Source organism: Galleria mellonella, unplaced genomic scaffold (genome assembly GCF_026898425.1).
Source record: "Galleria mellonella isolate WM207_F2 unplaced genomic scaffold, CSIRO_AGI_GalMel_v1 utg173, whole genome shotgun sequence".
Lineage (NCBI taxonomy): Eukaryota > Metazoa > Arthropoda > Insecta > Lepidoptera > Pyralidae > Galleria > Galleria mellonella.
The window spans coordinates 8,983,669-9,002,425 of NW_026442016.1; the positions used below are offsets into that span (position 1 = coordinate 8,983,669).

The 18,757-nt window shown below is 32.8% G+C and overlaps 2 protein-coding genes across 2 annotated transcripts in view; both read right to left on the bottom strand.

Moving 5' to 3' along the window:
* LOC113515597 (uncharacterized) overlaps positions 1-18,757 on the bottom strand; it is a 198,233-nt gene that overhangs the window by 172,170 nt on the left and 7,306 nt on the right. The gene's annotated exons all lie outside the window — the stretch shown is intronic.
* LOC113515595 (shematrin-like protein 1) lies at positions 2,436-3,843 on the bottom strand. The gene is made up of 2 exons (XM_026899856.3): positions 3,832-3,843; positions 2,436-3,404 (listed from the first exon to the last, which is right to left on the bottom strand). Exons 1-2 carry the CDS (start codon positions 3,841-3,843, stop codon positions 2,436-2,438), a joined length of 981 nt encoding a protein of 326 aa, XP_026755657.2.

Sequence of the window (18,757 nt, forward strand, 5' to 3'; positions counted from 1 at the left end):
CAAAAGGTTGGAAGGGTTCCAAATTATCTCTTATATATACGGACGATTTTAATTGAGGACTTAATATTAGTTACACGACCTCCCCGACCCATGAGCCGTGAGGATTATTGGAGCGAGAGAATTCAATAACTTTCCGGAAAAATGATCAAAGCAATTTAGAGTATATTATATGGTTATACTGTACGAGGTTCAGGGAACCAGTAAATCGCAATAGTTGATACTATAGTATATATTTAATACTCTATGATATACTAGAAATTAGATTGATAAGTCTAGACATGGATGAATTTAATGGTAACTCAAATGTAGAGATAACATAATAACTTTAGATATTTTACAACCAACTTCAAAAAGAAGGAGGTTCTTAATTCGGTTGATTTTTTATGAAACTCTGCCAGTTTAAACCAATTTAGAAAATTTTTACAAAATTGAATCAGCAGTTTTTAAATGAAAACAACTGGAATTATTACAAATGAAGTCTTTTTTGTAGAACACAATCTTAAATTATATGAAATAGGCCGATAGGTTGGAACAATAATCGATATCATACATTTGAGGAAATACTCAATTAGAAAAACTGATTTAGAAAACTTTTACAAAATCGAATCAGTAATTTTTAAATAAAAATAACTGGTTTTATTACAAATGAAGTCTTTTTTTGTGGAACACAATCTTAAATTATATGAAATAGGCCGATAGGTTGGAACAATAATCGTTATCATACATTTGAGGAGTTCTTTGTATCTATAATAAATGTACTAGTATAATCTTTTGGAGGAAACAATAAAGAGTATCTATCTATCTATATGACAGAATAACATACGCCTCACGCTACCGCCTAAGTCGCAGTGCATGATACGTTTTGATGCGACATTTTAATCCTCTCCCTTGACGTCAATCCAGCCATAGGACATAGTCCGTTTGATAGATTGCAATCTGTGTAACGAATAGGGTATCAAGAGAAATAGGTCTAAGACTGCATCTTACTTATACACCTATCCCCAGATTTACACGGTAGATACGTTCCTGAGAAAAACGTGTAAATCGAAAATTAAAAATTTTCAAGTCAAAACCGTGTAAATCGAAAAGCTTGCAGAAAATGCATAATTTTGCTATTTAACAGTTGTGATTTTTTTCAATATTTTTAGGTGTACACAGAAATAAAAATAAAATGCATTGACAGGTTAAAATATGTAATATATTACGGAAACACTGTTTTTTTATTTAATTACATTACATTAAACGATCCAAAGCGATCCAAAATTTCGATTTTAGTTTCTAAAGAAATAACTTGTCTTTTAACTTCTTTCGACATTATAAGCCTATATTTTTTTTTATTTATGTTAATTTATAAAAATCTTAATTATGCACTCACTTGTAATTTACGAATATGAAAAATTAAATCTTTCTGACATTGAAACTTTCACTCAAATACAATTTTCCGTAGATAAAACTTTAATTTTATGCGAAGAAATACAGACACAGTGTGCATGTGCAGCAAGTCAGCACATAAGCTCGGGATTCCCCGTGAGATGTGTACACAGCGCACGTGTTCAAATACAGTAGCATTTAGTAGAGTGTGATAAAAACAAAAAAAAAAAACTTATTTGGAAAACCGTGTAAAAGCGAAAACGTGTAAAACAAGTACCGTGTAAATCGGGGGATAGGTGTAATCCTTTTTATTATTTTCCATTATTATAACATATAACGCTGCGAGATCTTATCAAATAAAACAATGTGGTATTTACTGTGTGATAATTTTCAAAAATTATAAGATGTAACATAATAGTAATTAAAATATGGAAATTTATTGTAACGTCTTTTTACAACTGTAATCTTAATGACTTAACTCTGTTAAATGAAATGATGAATATACTCGTAAAATGTTTATGTGAAATAATCGAATATTTCATTATAAGATTATTATGTTAATGATTATAAGAGTTGTAAAAATATAGATGATGTATTTCCAGTTGTTAAGAATAGAATATTTTTGAATTATGCTCAAAATAAGGCTGCATTTTATAATTTATCTAAACTTTGCTCATACACTGATATAGGCGACATAAAGGCAAATACTGACGATCCTCAAAGATATTTCACATCTGTCCATAATTACGAAAATATTTTTTTACCTCCTCCATTTCTTTTTATTTTTATTATCATCATCATTATCATATCTACCATTATCTGTCTACAGCTAAATATAGGTCTTCCCCATTGACTGCAATAAGGTATTATTCCGAGCTAAATCTATTTATTTTCTTTACCTTTATTGTTGTCTATATCTAAATTTCCATATATATCCATTTTCATAAATTGTAAATAAATAAAAACTTAAATTAGGCATATACTGGAAATAAAAAACAGAATACTATAAAATAAAATTTATTTATTATTATAATTTCAATTATTAACTTTTACAATAACCTTATTCACCAGCTTTGGTTGTTGCCATATGCTCCATATCCGTTATTTCCGTATGCTGGTGCTCCATATCCTTTATTTCCATATACTGATGCCCCATATGCATTATTTCCGTATAATGATGCTCCATAACCGTTATTTCCATATAATGGTGCTCCATGTCCGTTATTTCCGTATAATGACGCTCCATATCCGTTATTTCCGTATACTGGTGCTCCATATCCATTATTTCCGTATATTGGTGCTCCATATCCGTTATTTCCATATACTGATGCTCCATAACCTTTATTTCCATATAATGATGCTCCATAACCATTATTTCCATATAATGGTGCTCCATATCCTTTATTTCCGTATAATGATGCTCCATATCCATTATTTCCGTATACTGGTGCTCCATATCCGTTATTTCCGTACATTGATGCTCCATATCCGTTATTTCCGTACACGGATGCTCCATAATCAAGAGGACTTCTATACATGTTGGAGTAGGACGTTGCAACATTTTGGTAACCATTGACATTACCATTATAAGCATTGGCACCAGCATAAGGATATTTAGATAAATTCCCGTAACCAGCTGCAGTTCCATAGGGATACCCAACTGCACCATTGTATGCATTAAGATTTTGACCATTAACACCACCATAAGCAGCAGCAGCTGCATTGGCATAAGGTAAACCTGTAGTGCCAGCATAACCAACGCCGGGATAAGGTAGTCTAGTACCAGCGTTTGAATAAGGAACGCCAGCGTTGTAAGGTAAATGAGATGCAGCGCCGGGATAGTTTGTCGGATTGTAGATAGCTCCAGGGTTCTGAACACCTAATCCATTGTAACCGGGAGCTACTCCATAACCGGCGGCAATATTGCTACCATAGGCTTCTGAGGTTCCATATCGTCCTAAATTTTGAAGTGCGGCTTGGTTCTGAACTGCTCCTGAGTAAACAACACTTATAAAGCAGGAAATTATTATTATCTGGAATTAGAAAAATAACGAATTATTATTTTTATGTCTTATAAATTTTATTTATAGTATTTATGTATTCCTTATTGCACAATATAATTTGTACAAATGGTGAGCTTAATGCCGTCTACTAGATAACCATTAGATAAAAACAGAAAACTGCCGTTAATTATCCACTGCTGAACATAGATCTCTAGATAGGTTTTGCTAGTAGTTGCTACGTTTGGCAGGTGGATTGGCAACCGCAGTTAGGCTTTAGAGATGTTTTAAGAGAGATGTTACTACCTATCCCACGCCCTCCCTTAGTCGCCTCTTACGAAACCTACGGGAAAAGAAGAGGTGGCCCATTCTATGCCAGAATCATGATATATATGAGTATTATGTCTTGAAATTATGTTTATCTGAGAGATAATATATTAATATTATTAAATATATTTACCTTAGTAAACATGGTCGTGCCTTTTTCGTGTACTGACCTGAAGACTGATCAATTGAATTAATTTACAATAAGCTTACCTGCTTTTATATATATCATACTTGTTGAAACATCAAGGTCGTGTGAGAATTTAAAAGAAAACGGAGCGTGACTGATAGGTGTGTAATAGAAAAATTTGTGTAAATATTATAATTTCATGTTAATGATGAATATTAACCCAATTGTAATTGGTAGTTTGAGATCATTGTAAGTTTACTATTCAAAAAAAAAATTCATTACGTAAAGTAATGCTAAAAAAATATAGTAAACATTACAGTGTTTCTTTTTTCCCTTTAATTACTCGGTAAGTAAAGGGTACGACAAAATTCAAAGCCCAGTATTAAAGAACCAAGGAACGATCCCCAAGAAGAATGTATTTTTACTTATATTCTACTTCTTATTGTATGCTCGCTCGTAATAAATGCTGCTTTCCACTGAAGGTTTGCTGGAAGAGAACTTTTACAGAGTTAAGCTCGCCTATTGTACATCTTTATATTACTTAAATTATAACAATGTACATTTAGTGTACAATAAAGTATAAATAATTGTTAATTGTTATAATGTCGATAATTTTTACTATCGATTAGGTATTTATAATAAACGATTAGTTTATTTAGTGCGGAAAAGGAGTCCAATTTACATTTACAATATATGGTGAATGCCATTTGATATTTCAGAGCTATAATGCTTTATTATAGCAATTACTTTGCAATTAATATAGTAAAATGAGAATACCTTAGAAATAATAAACATTACTTGTTCCTCAACTGCTCAGCTCTTAAGAACATTATTATTTCTAAGTTAGTTAAGTCTCACCTCCGTTAACTACAGAACATCTATCAAAGTTTATCTCGTCTCGGCAAGCGACGCCTAGCTTCCCAGTACTGTACACATAGTAATGTAATTTTATAGACTATTACTACTACGTGTAAACCAAATTTCATGATGTTGTTTGAAACGAGGAACAAACAGACGCACCTTCGTATTTTTAATATATTAAGGACAAAAAAATTAATATAAGTAAAAATAATCCTGTATCTATATGGTATACAGATGTATAATATAATGCTACGAAATAAAGATAAAAGTCATCTTCACGAATCTGCAGCTCTGTGTAGTGACGTAGAAAGAATAGAATGTATCATTACATCTGTTTATCCCCAGGATGTTATCATAAATATAGAATAAAGCACAATACTCTAGTGCAAAAGAAGAAAAAATCTTTATAATACCCACCTAGTTACTACAGTAATGTATGTAGGTCATCAATATTCTTCTTTTAGGAGGAGATGCCTATCCTGTAGTGTATTAATCCGAGCTTTATATACTTTAGAAAATAAAATATCATACATACTGCCTGGAACGAGATGTCCACACATTTTATACTTTAGTGGTACGATTAAGAAGAAGAGGTAAGTATTACTGCCACAGTATAAGCTGTTGATTAAACCTTATGACATGAACTAAATGATTACAAGAAAATACTGGTTGCATTAATTTGGTTAGAGATATCCATAATGCTTTAGATTGTGTCACTATGTTTTATACTAGATTATTTTTACGTTCTCATTTAAGTCGATCTCAAAACTCTATAACTAATTAAATTAAACAACAAAGTCTGTAAAGTCACCTTTATTTGAAACTTCATCGCTTGAGCTGCTTTAAAGTGTTTTTAAAAGCATCTAAAGAGCGCTCACTACTTTAAGCAGATATTGAAGATTTCGAGTCCATAATGTCTACCGACGAGCTCGCTAAGTCGCGCAGGATGTCGGAAGCGGAACATTGATCAGTATTTATCTAATCTCGACGAAGCACAGCCACTGCCTCGCACTATATGAGCTTTACTTGGGGTTAGTTTACACTGCATGTGTGACCAATACTTATCATAAATATCTTAAATATTTTTATACTGAACATACGCTGTTTTATAATTGTGGACCGATAAGGGTCTGAGCTGTTTTAATATAGTAATTATGTTACAAACAGGTGTTAGAGTAGTATTAGCTGATTGATTATGCTAAAAATCTTATCGATGATTGTAGTAGCAAGTATATTTTACAACATATAAATAACTACACATGGAGTCTTGTTAGTTTTGTGAAGATTTCAAATTTCATCATATTAAGTGGCACGAAAGATATATAAAATCTTCAAAAACGCAATTTTCTTGGAGTGACAAAACACCTAATTTCATGTGACGGATGCCTTCCAAACTCATTTTATGAACAGGCTAAAGTTAAAAGAATTTTCTTTGTAAATTACATTTTGCGAAATAATGCTGAAAATATGCCTGAGAATATAAATAATAGAAATGCCATTGAAATCTACTCGTACTTCTTAAAGTCGATTTTAACTCTGCGAGTTCAGTCAATTCATACGTTTTGTATGTACTACTCGTATTTTCAATATATTATTTTGATAATCTGTATCATTACAGCTCCTAAACAGAAGAATCTATTTCTGTGCATATTTTTATTTAAAAAATACTGATTACATAGTTCAATACCATAACTATCCCGAATATAGCTTTTAGCTTATATTTAGTTCCACCAAATCAGCAGTTACGATCAAAGGCATCTTTTATGATGAAACAAATACTATAGTTTTTTTTTAAAAGGTGATAATGGATTGGTAACCTCGCCTGCGCTATCGGTATACGCTGGCGGGGTACCAGTGAGAGATAATAGGTGACGATGAAAGCAGAACAGTTAGCCCATCGTGACGAATTCCACTAGAATTAACCACGATGGTTTCCAGAGGGAAGGGCGTGGAGGTCAACCTGATCGGGTGTATTGCTGGCAATGGGTCAGTTAGACCCCATTACTAACAATCCTTTTCCCCCTGAAACACTATAGTTGAAACTTTGAATTTGAACTTGAAATGCTCACAAAAGTATAAAATCTTTATATACAGAATGTATGTATTCGAATAAAACCCAAAGCATCATAAATGAATTAAAATTTCAAAACTGTTACTTCTACTAGATTAACATAAACCAGTTGCTCAAACAACAGTCTTTAAAGAAATTAATATCACTACTTCAGTGTAACCTTAATATTTTTTTATGTTGCCCATATTTCTCCATTGCAGGCAGCTAAATCTTAATTATCAAAGGCTTAATGCGAAAGTGGAAAAAAGAAAAAAGGAAGTAACATAGGAGGGGTGAGTGCGAAACAACAGAGATGTTGTAAAAATATAATGAACAGAGTCTTTTTTATAATTCGCAAACTCAAGATTGTGCGGTGTTCTTGATGTCAAACGTTTATGTAAACATTAATGTTATATGAAATTGGATCAATTTAAATTCAGATAAGCATTGCTTCCACTTGCTTAACGATATCTGAACCAATTTTTTACTAATATAATTAAAAAAATATAATATAATAAAAATGTAACTGAACGATGTCTGTACATGGAAGATATTAAAAAAATATGTAAAGGTGTTTAATAAAAGTCGGAACAATAATTTTTAGAAACTTTGTCTGACTCTATATGTTTGTTTCTGTCTAGGTTCACGCAAATACTACTGCATCAAATGTTGTTTTCAGTGTTATGCTTCTAAAGAGTTAAAAAAGCTGTATTTGTATGTTTTATTTTGTTACGCCTATAAATAGTCTATTTCATTGGTTTTCCTACTTCGGAAATTCGCGCATACGAAGTAGCGGAAGCAAAGCTGGTACAGGATAAAATTGTTATATTGTCTTCTAGAAGGATCGACACCTTGCTTTGTTCTATTGTTAAAGCTAAAATTAGAAAAACTGTAGTTGTAGGGGTAAATAAATGAGTAATATTTATTTCATTAAAAAAAAGTATAAGTACTTACACAGTGTACCATCACTTTCTTCCAAGAGGATATAAATATTACAGCACGATTACGAAGATGAAGCACAGTATATCAATACTAGTACTACTACAATCTGTCCACTGCTGAACATAAACCTCTTCTACAGACTGTCAAAGGAACAGTCCTGAGCCACCTACATCCTCTGATCTCCTGCACTGAATTTGAGGTCGTCACTCCATCTACGGAAGGGGGGGGGGGGACACTCAAGAACCTTCGCATCGGTTGTCGGTTCTTCGAGTTTTGTCACAATGCCATTTCAGCTTGCTTATTTTTTGTGGATCCATTCAGATTCTGTCATGCAAAGAAACTTCGCATTGGATGCTAATTGCTAATACGAGTAACTTGTTAAACAGATGAATTTTCATTTTCTATCTTAGTAATGATTGTGTGATCCCGGCATAGAACAGGCCTCCCTTTTTTTTCTGTGGGTGTCGTAAAAGGCGACTAAGGGAGAATGAGGAATGGGCAGCAGCGTCCCTCTTAAAACATCTCTAAACTTTAACTGCGGTTGCCGATTTGGCTGACAAGTGTGACGACTACTGGCAAAACCCCCTAAGGGGAAGGCTTATGTTCAGAAGTGGACAGTTAAAGGCTGATATGATGATGACCTTTAGTATATAAAAATCCCGTGTCACGACGTTCGTTGACATTAATTTCCGAAACCGTTCAACTGATTTAAACGAAATATTTGTATAAACTTGGGAGACAGAGTAATTTTTATCTTAATTAGTGGCATATGACGGCAAAACAATGTTTGTAGTTAGCTAATAGATATACAAGAGAAACATATCAAAATATCATGTTATTGAGCGCTTCTAGCTGATATTCATCGCAGAAATCCAAATCGGACAATCCACAACACATCCATCCGCTTATTTTACAACAACACATTATGTTCTTATTTATTACTATAAATAAATTGCTTATCGGTATATGTCATAAGTCACCCGTTTCGCGAAAACCGTGTTATCTCAGGTAACTGACATAATTTTTGCCGTGATAGGCGCGCAACCCTCGTTACAGGCTGTGCCCTCGGCAATACATTCTCACTCCACGTTGAATGAGCCCATAAAACTATACATCTAAACTCGACCTTATTGCACTAGAATACAGCTCAATAAACCGCGATATTAAACTGTTCCACGAGGAATATAGGTGTGAACTTAACAGGACCTCGGTGGGAATGTTTATTCAGTTGAAATTAATAGGTTGCTTCATAAACTTCCGCGCCGGCTGTAATTAAATCCTATTTTAAGAATCAATCAAAAGTTTTCCTTGTTTTGAAATGATTATAAAATGTTAGTAATATGTAAATTGGGAGAGAATCGCGTGACACGTCACATTGCAAGTAGGAATTTATGAACGCAGCTTGCCAGACTGGTCGTAAAAGTATGAGATATGGCAGTGAATGGGTAAAGAGGCATAACTCCTCAGTCCTCAGAAATGGCAAAGTATATGGGGATACTACAGGTAATCTGTAGAACATAGCACTGTTCTATTCTATAGGCGACGGTTGCCACTTTCCATCATGTAGGCTGTGAGCTTAGGCTGTGACCTTATTTGTCATTTCATTGTGTCATAAATAAAGATTGTTTTTTTACTGTCATAAATGTGTAATATTTTTCTATTGTTATATGAAAAAAGTTCTAAAATCAAATAATATAATTATCACTGGATTTCGGCTTTATCCATTATATAATTAAAAAGTATATGTATAAGTGTATATATGTAAAGCATTATATAAAGAAGTCTTGTTCTCTGCATAAACATTTGAGTTAAAATTTTTATTCAATTCAATAGTTGTTATTGATAATATAGATTTTACAGTTAAAAACGAGTTAGTGACGGTGACTAAATTTTACCTTCAACTACGAGTATAGCTTTTATTCACTTTAAAAGTTTGTTCAAGTGAAGATTTTCGAGTTTCTTTGAAACATACTAAAATTTTTAAAAACTGTACCTTAGACATATTACTTATTTATTTATGTGCTTTTGTATATTTACTTATAGATTTTTTTGTGCATTAATATCAAACTATCTAAGAACAATAAAACTGAGATCTATTTTCTTGGTGATTTCAATAAATATAACCGATTGCATTTTTAAGATTTTGTTCCATTATTATAAAAAGATATTTGATATTATAAACAAAATTATATAGAGTCCATAGCTTTACCACTGTTGGGTGTACAAATAATAAAAATGACAAAGCATGAAAGCGGTACCATTGATTTTACTTACTCTATCAAAAAGATCCTTGTGGTAAACTGGTCATGTCGTCCCGGCGTAGAGAAGGCCATCCCTTCCTTTCCTGTGGATGTCGTTAGAGGCGATTAAGGGAACTTAATAGTAGAAGGACGAGTAGCAGTGTCCCTTTTTAAACCTCTCTAAAACCTAATTACGGGTGCCAACCCGCCTATCAAGTGTGGCAACTATTGGCAAAACTCCCTTTATGGGAAGGGTCACATTCATATTTAGTAGTGGACAATAAATGGCTGAAATGATGAAATGATAATTTATCATATATTTGTTTGAAATTATTCATAACTTTTGTTCTGAGCAATAACTGAGTTTAAACTCGTTTATGTTTTTTTTTTTAATAATTATAAAATAAAGAAAGCTAGGTTTGCTTTTGCTGCTTATACAACCATTTTTGCTGATTATACAACCATATTTGGAGAAACAATTGTGTTTGCATAGCTGTATTTCGGTTTGAAAGGTGGAATATGGCAGTTAGTTTACAGGGTACAAAAGCATAACACCTTAGTGCTCAGGAATGGGAACGCATGGGGGAGGGGTATTATGGGTATACTTAAAAATCCAATTATCGAGATTTTAAAAATAAAGTTTTTGGCTCAACAGTTACTAAGACATTTCCGTCATAATTCTTTTGAAGTAAGTCTTAAAGAAAGTTAAGTTCAATATTGTCTTGACTCAATAAAGTTAAATGAAAGACAAATGCAAATGCTACCTTCACTTGTTAGCGTTAAAAATAAAACCTTTGCGCTCCCGGTGGGAAAAAATAATACACAGAAATGCCAGCAAACTTTGCCTGGCATCGAGGTCGGTTTATCTGCGTTTTAGAATGGGGCATTCGTTATTGTTGCCGCTCCGTCCCTCGGCTCTATTTCACAATATAGATAGGTATAGCATTTTTGACGTCGGCTTTGAGACAGGAAATCTCGTCAATCATTCTTTATCAGGCCATGAAAATAGCTGGGTGAATATTGTCTTGCCTATCCGATTACTGATAGATGCTACCGGGATATTGAATTCAGAAGTTTAGAAAATTATTTCTAACTTCAATAATACAGCGTCTGAAGCTGTCAGCGAGTATATTTTGGGCAGCTTGTGAGATTGGTCTTTGAGCAAGAGGTCAGTCAATGAATCATACTCAGTTACGCAACACATTTAAGGAAATGATGGCACATGGCAACTGACGTTCTTTATGTTTCCTCCAAAACATTAGAGTAGTAAACTTATTATTAATATAAACAACTATAAGAAAAGATCACATTGAGTAAATAATTGATATATTATATATATATATATATATATATATATATATATATATATATATATATATATATATATATATATATATTACATTCAGATTCTATCCATCGCCTTATATACTTATGAAGATGCCAGGAAGAAGAACTTCTGTACTTTCAGAAGGAGTTCTGTACTTCTGGGCGAAACTTGACTGGTTAAGTTAATTACGGCTTTATACGTATATTGACCCAAATGATGGGACTAAGTGCAGAAAAGGGTATCAAATTTACATTTTTATCGTCTCATATGGCTATTAGTGCAGGACCATGTTTTAATTCCATAAGTCAACACTGGCAAAAAACTGATGAAATAAAAGACTTATTAGAGATGAACAGTAATGCTTAGAGTTTTACTGTCTCATTCAAATCATACTGTATTTTGCAATATTCATGGTACTGTTCATGTCTATAGGTGCCAGTTACTACTTTTTATCAGGTAGACTATCAGCACGTTAGCCATTCACGTTATCATAAAAAAAAAAAAACTAAAATAGAACTAAAGTGACGGAGATAAGCTAAATTGGGCCGAAGTTTGCTTATTGCTGATCATATAGCTAGAAGACCCAACAACGAAAATCCGTTTTTCTCTGATGATCTTGTAATGCCCAATTATAACCAAAGCAGCACAGAATCTTCGCAAACAGAATTGTTGCTATGTACTTTAAAATTTACACATCGACAAGGAACAAGAAATTAAATAATGTATATAAGTAAATTTTAAGCTTGAGTGATCACATAGATGATTGCAATGACCGGGGTCAGTGGCCCTTCCGGAATAATAAATATCGTGCGGTCAAGTCCCACAGTGAGTCATTAGTTAGTGGGGTTTATTCGCACCCCGCTCTTCCGATGATACACACCGTCCCGAATTCATTATTTTATTCGGCAACAGGGAATCCTGAATTATCTCCTTTTTGCTACGAAATTATATCTACAGCTAAAAAAGCTGATATATGTTATGCTTAGATTAAAATTTATACATATAATACATATATATTTATATTAGTATATCATTAAGCAAAATTTTAATAAAATATGAAAATTAAACATCTATTATAACAATTTGTGGATCTTTGCCGTACGAGAAAATTAATTATATTTTTTCAATGATCTAAGTGAGAGTGAACTCGAACTCTTTCATTAGTGATACGTAAAACTCAAAATATCTATTTTAAAAAATCTATTACGATAGAAAATTCGTGAATCAAATATAATTATTGAATAATAGAAAATCTGGCATCAGCCGGATTAGCCTTGTTAACATATCGATGCTCAAAATTTTCATTTATCTTCTTTTGGGAAAATCATTCAGTTTTATTGATAGAACGCTTTTTTAAAAGTATACTGATACTGATTATAATCTTAAAACTACAAACTTACATGATGAAAACCATAACCTGTATATAACATCGTAAACATTAATATTTACTACATGACATCCCTTAAGAGTTGACAAGCAGTGCCGATAATCAAATTATCAATAAAACGCAACTCGACGTTCAATGATTGCCAATTCAATTTCACCTAATTACGACCCCGATTTCATACAATAGCTCTTAAACAGCTAATAAATATTTCTATACGAAATAGCTGAGGCGTCAGGGAAGAAGACCGGGTCGTATTAAATTAACGCGAGACCACGGTTGCAGGCGTAAGCTGATTACTACACAATTTTACGAGGATGTCGTCTATTTAAGGAAATTAATAATAAATTTATCGGTATTTAATGAATATCCACGAGAATAAATCTGCCTATTTGCATGTCAAATATGAAGGAATTCTACTTATATTATGAATGTGAAACTTTGTAAAGATGTTTGGATGTTTGTATAATGAATACTCAGTCTTGCTTAAACCGCTGAAAGGATTTAAAGGAAATTTGGTATACTAGTACTCGTAAGTTATATCCTAACTTAGCACATAGGATGCTTTATATACTTATGCATATGAGCTACAAAAACACTACAGCTAGTAAATAATAATCTACTACAAAATTTCTATAATAACAGGGAAAATTGGCATATTCTCTTGTTATGCTCATAAATAGATAAAAAAAAAACAGGCAGTAATTTCTAGAAAATAAAGTTTGTTTTTTCGACATCATTTTTTTCACGACTGATATTTTGTTCCATTATTAAGCTGACCCTCTTTTGTAATTAATTATTACGGACAAAAAGGGATTCATAAACCAAACAGATAACGTAATCTTGTAGTCTCAAGACTGAGAGACAGTAAAATACATGGTATAATTATTTCTTGTTGCCCTAAACCTAATCTTATTGTACGTTAAGGAAGAAACTTAATATTAAAATATAAGTTTAAAAAAAGGGTTTTTTTTTTGTGTAATCTTCAATTTATTAAATCTCTTAATATTGGTATCATTAATACACCTAAAAAGTCAAATAGGGACGAGGTGAAGAGTTATTTTTCAACAATAACTATTTTTGACTACGACATATTCAAAATTGTTCAACAAAAAAATTTAATGAGTGAATAATCTTTTGTTTGTGGTTGAATTTTCTGTAATATGTACCTTAAATCTTTATTAATACAATATTTATTTAAAAATTAATAATCATGATGTCTTTTTAGTAATCCTCGAGTTTCTTTACGTATATACGTCAGGGATCAATTGACTAAGCTCTTATGTCATTATTTAAAAGACCTCTAAGTATATCCGTTGCTAAATCACACCGGCCTAAGAAAATTTCGCAATGGTTGATACACTGCGAGTAATCCTGAAAATAAAGTCAAATTGATCTCTGATGATACATATGAGATACAAAGATTTCCTACTTGATATAACTACCGTGTTTATGTTGGCATTATCAGGCTAATAGACATGTAGTAGAAACTTGTTGTTAAAAGTTCCTTGAAAACAATACAGATGCCATATGCATTCATGACATTTAGTTGAGTGTAGAACAATATTTGCAACTCGGTTGTAAAATTTCAAATCTGACTACAATAAACCACTGTCAAAGTAATGGACCTAACAAAAGGATATCTATGGAAAAAGTTTCCTATTGTCAGAATTCTAACGAATTCAGGCAATCAAAAGAAAAAGTAAATAAAATTTATTTTACGAGTGTAACTTTTTCTTTTAGAAAATCTAGCAACTACTACAGTTGCAATCGTATATCCTTTATAACTAAGTTTTCCGTAATTCAAAAGCATTTGCTGTCCATAATGTTTACAAACTATTCACCGTGTGCCTCGAGAACGTGCCTAAAATGGATGAAATCAGCTCGAATTGTAAGACTACGTGCTGAATGCGTCCAATATCCTGGATATGAACATTACCCTGGAGTTGGCTTTATGCCATCGTGTACAGAGGTGTATGCTTCCGTTAGCATTTGTACAGTTAGTAACAAGATAACTAGTTCGGATGGAAAATAGTGGTTTCACTATCGAACTTTTCTACTGGTATGTATTTTTTAAACAGGATAAGAGCAATATGAGTTCAGTGTAAAGACAATCGGAAAATCTAAAAGTTTTGTGAGATACTAGAAAATAAGACCTTCCTCCCACTCATTCACTTTTTTATATGGAGATTCTTTCATTCAATTCCGATCGATTTTTTTTATATTTTAAAATCAAATTAATAAAAGACCAAGAAATAACGTGTATGCTCAAGAAGCACAGGTCTCTCTACTTACAAGAATCACTTTAACATATGGGGCCGTTTAATCTTTCTCTATTATATGTTAATGTTGTTGTATCAACAGTTAACTATTCACTATTGAACGTAGCCTCCCCCATAAGGTGGGTTTTGCCAGTAATTGCCACGCTTGGCAACTGCAGTTTGTATTTTAGTGGTATTTAAAGACAGACGCTGCTGCCCAACCTTCTACTATAAACTCCCTTAGTTGCCTCTTACGACACTCACGGGAAAGGAAGAGGTGGTTTATTCTATACCGGGACCTACACGGCTTTTACCATTACCTAAACTACATTTATGAGTAAGTCGAGAATTTTTTATTTCCTTTCCTAAAATCACGTCCAGCAGAATGGCCCTGGGAGATTTATTAAAATTCTGCTATAATTTATAGTAGACACTTAGGAATGCCATACTTAAGAGGCTATATTCGTGTAACAAGATCACGCCTCCTACAGAGTGTTGCATCTAGTGAGACCGTGATTAAACATGTATTATACGTACGTATATGTCTCATAAACGTGTACATAAATATTTATGGACTTGTTATTTTTTAAACTTATGTTTATTTTTTAATATTTTATGAACTTACTATGTTTATCGGTTTCGTCGATTATTTTAATCCGTCTTCTTCAGGATAAATACAGTACTTTACGTCGCAACGTCTCGCTTCACACTTCGGGCTATAGCTTGCAGTGCGTGTCCCATTATACATTTATATTGACCGTATTGTCCCGGCATAGAATAGACCACTCCTTCCTTACCTACCAATTGGTTATCTTTAAACTAAAAAAAAACAGTAAAGTAGTACCTGACCGCGTGTCTATAACAAAACACTTTCTTCCACAAATAGGAGCTTTCCGATAAGTAAAATAGTGCACATGATTTTATTGCGTATGCGGAGTGAAATTCCATTTATTTTGTAATACTATCGTGAACTTCAATAAAATTTATCATTCATGACACCTTTACGTTTCTGCTCACTAGTATATATTTTTAAGAACGTGCTCTATCATCGCTGGGAAAGCTATAACATCTGAGTGTGACTATGTTTATATATTCATATATGTTTTTTTTAACAGATGATAATGGAATGGTAGCCCCACCCGCGCTATCGGTATACACTGACGTGGCACCAGTGAAGGATGATAGGTGAGGATGAAGTAGGTCAGTTAGCCCATCGTGACGAAGTCAACAAGAATTGTTCACGATGGTTTTTAGGGGGAACCACGTGGAGGTCGACCTAATAGCGCATATTGCTAGCAATGGGGCTGTCAAACTCCATTGCTAACAATCCCTTTCCTTCCTATTCATATATGTTAGTGTAGTGTATAGATGTCTATACACTACACTACACACTACACACATATTAAAAGTATATTGTTTAATTGTTTCAATATATCATTATAATTTCATACGAGTTGTTTGTTACTTATTTGGGGTGATTAAAAAATAATGCTTTTACACATACATTCACAACTAGCTGTGTCCCGTGGTTTTCCTTCTATGAATTAGGGCAAATAAAGATGATAGTTTAGTCAGATAGTACTTGACTGTATTCTGGAGACCTCATTCTGATCTGAATGATCTCAATGTGAATTTTCAAATTCATATTTGATAATTATTTAGAGTGCATGTAAAGCCACTGTTCAGTAAACCACGTACATTATAATTTTGTTTTAATATTCATATAGTAAGATAAAAATATCCTGTTTAACAAACATTCTTTCTGTTCTTTACTAATATTATACATGTGAGTGTTTTTTGTTTGTTGCCACTTAATGTCACTTAGCTTAACAAATCCCTGTGAAATATTGGTATACGTGTACTATATGGGAAGAAGAATGACATAGGTAAACATGGCCAACTTGGCCAGTAAACATGTCCTGGCCACACCGAGAAAGCCGCGAGTGAATAATATTTATTTGACTACTATAGACATGGCGACAGTTCAGAATTTTTTGTCATATTTCAACTCATGATTCTTTAAGAAAATACGAAAGTTTCACTAGTAGACGGTATCGCTAAAGATTTCAATTAGTCTGAATTATGACACAACTGGCTTCGTCCGAGCGACCGGAATGTGTTCATTAGCCGGTGTAAAAAGAACCTACATATAGTTTCTCTATCCCATAAATCTATCCCATGAAATACCCATGAGATACTTAAATACCCGTATCTCAATCAACATTGTTGCAGTCAAACAATAATAAACCGTCTTATTATCGTTACATTTTCTGAGAAACTTCATGACATGAAAATCTAACAATATTACAAATTCATAAACAAAGTGTAAATTAAAATTAGAACAAACACAAGGCAAAGGAGCAAACAACCGAGGCGACGAAATGTTGTGGCACTTCCTATATGAGAAATTACTAACGTTTCACGATGTTATTTACGCAAATTCTCGAGTGACGATTTGAATACGTATATTTATGTATCTTCACGTCAAGGTACTTGCAGAGTAGACAGAATTGAGTGCTAAAAACCTCTATCCTTATATACATTTTTCGTTTTCTGAACTTTCATAACTCGTCTTATGCACACCGATTTCGGAGACCCTGGTGTCGTATGAAATTACCTGTTATAAAATGGGTCTAATTTTGATTTTTTAATAACAGCTATAAGGATAATATTATGTTTTTTAGCAATTTTATAGATGAAAAATTTAAAAAAAGCGTAGGAATAATGACTAATTATAATAAATAAATAATATTGCAATGTAAATAATATGTTCGACAAAATAAAGATATTAATTGTAGACGAAGAATACAATAGACAGAGCAAGTTGACAAACAGATTCTACCAGATAACCTGAGATTATTAATTTATTTGTCTAAATATGTTTCGCCTGAATTTAGTAATACATATGTGAAATTTTCCTGAGAATATTTGTTGCAACAAATATTAAATGAATTGAACATATGAGTATATGTATAATAATCCACAAAAATGTAAAAAAAAACTATACTATATTCCCACTATTTACCAAATAAGCGGCTGTGCGTGAAAATGTATTCAAACAATAACGGATAAACCCCATACGGGTTTTTATTTTGCTGTTTTACGTTTGTAGCATGTATTTCTATTGATATACTAAATGAATAAAAAAAAAATATGTAGTCAAATCAGAACAAATACCTTGAGGTAAAGGAACAAATAACCGAAGCCAAATACTATTGCGACATTACCTTATTATTTTAGCCGCAGGGAAGACTTATGTCCCGCTGTCCACAGCTGGACATAAGCCTTCCCCATAAGAGGAGTTTTACCAGTAGTTGCCACACTTGACAGGCGGGTTAATTCTTACCTATTTTCGCTCACTAATGGTATACAACTCAGTCATCAGCCATTAAAAAATAGTTAAGAATTATCCAGTAGTAGTCCGTAGACGATAAATTACACCTTTGGACTAAAGGCTCAGTATGTGGAACAGCTTTACGCCCGTAGTATTGATCAGATCAACATTTCCTATTTGGCGATAGGCGAGTCACCGTCAGCATTGGTTGTCATTTCCTGTTGTATAAAAAAGGCAAACAAACAAACAAAAGTTACGCCGAGGGCAGATACCATAAAACCCCATAGTTGATCGAAAGAAAGTACAAAAGTAAATAGACTATTCATTCCTCAAGAGTGTTTGTATAGGCTCGATTGTATAATATTGAAATCGTATAAACTATCAAAGGATTGGTAACAAGATATTTACACTAGCGGAATATTTCCATAAGTATCTATTCGATGGAGATATGAAATATCAAAGAATCGATATGAGACAGGAATTAATGTAGAAAAAATCGTGTTTCTAACGAGTTGAAGAGGCAAACTTTTTTT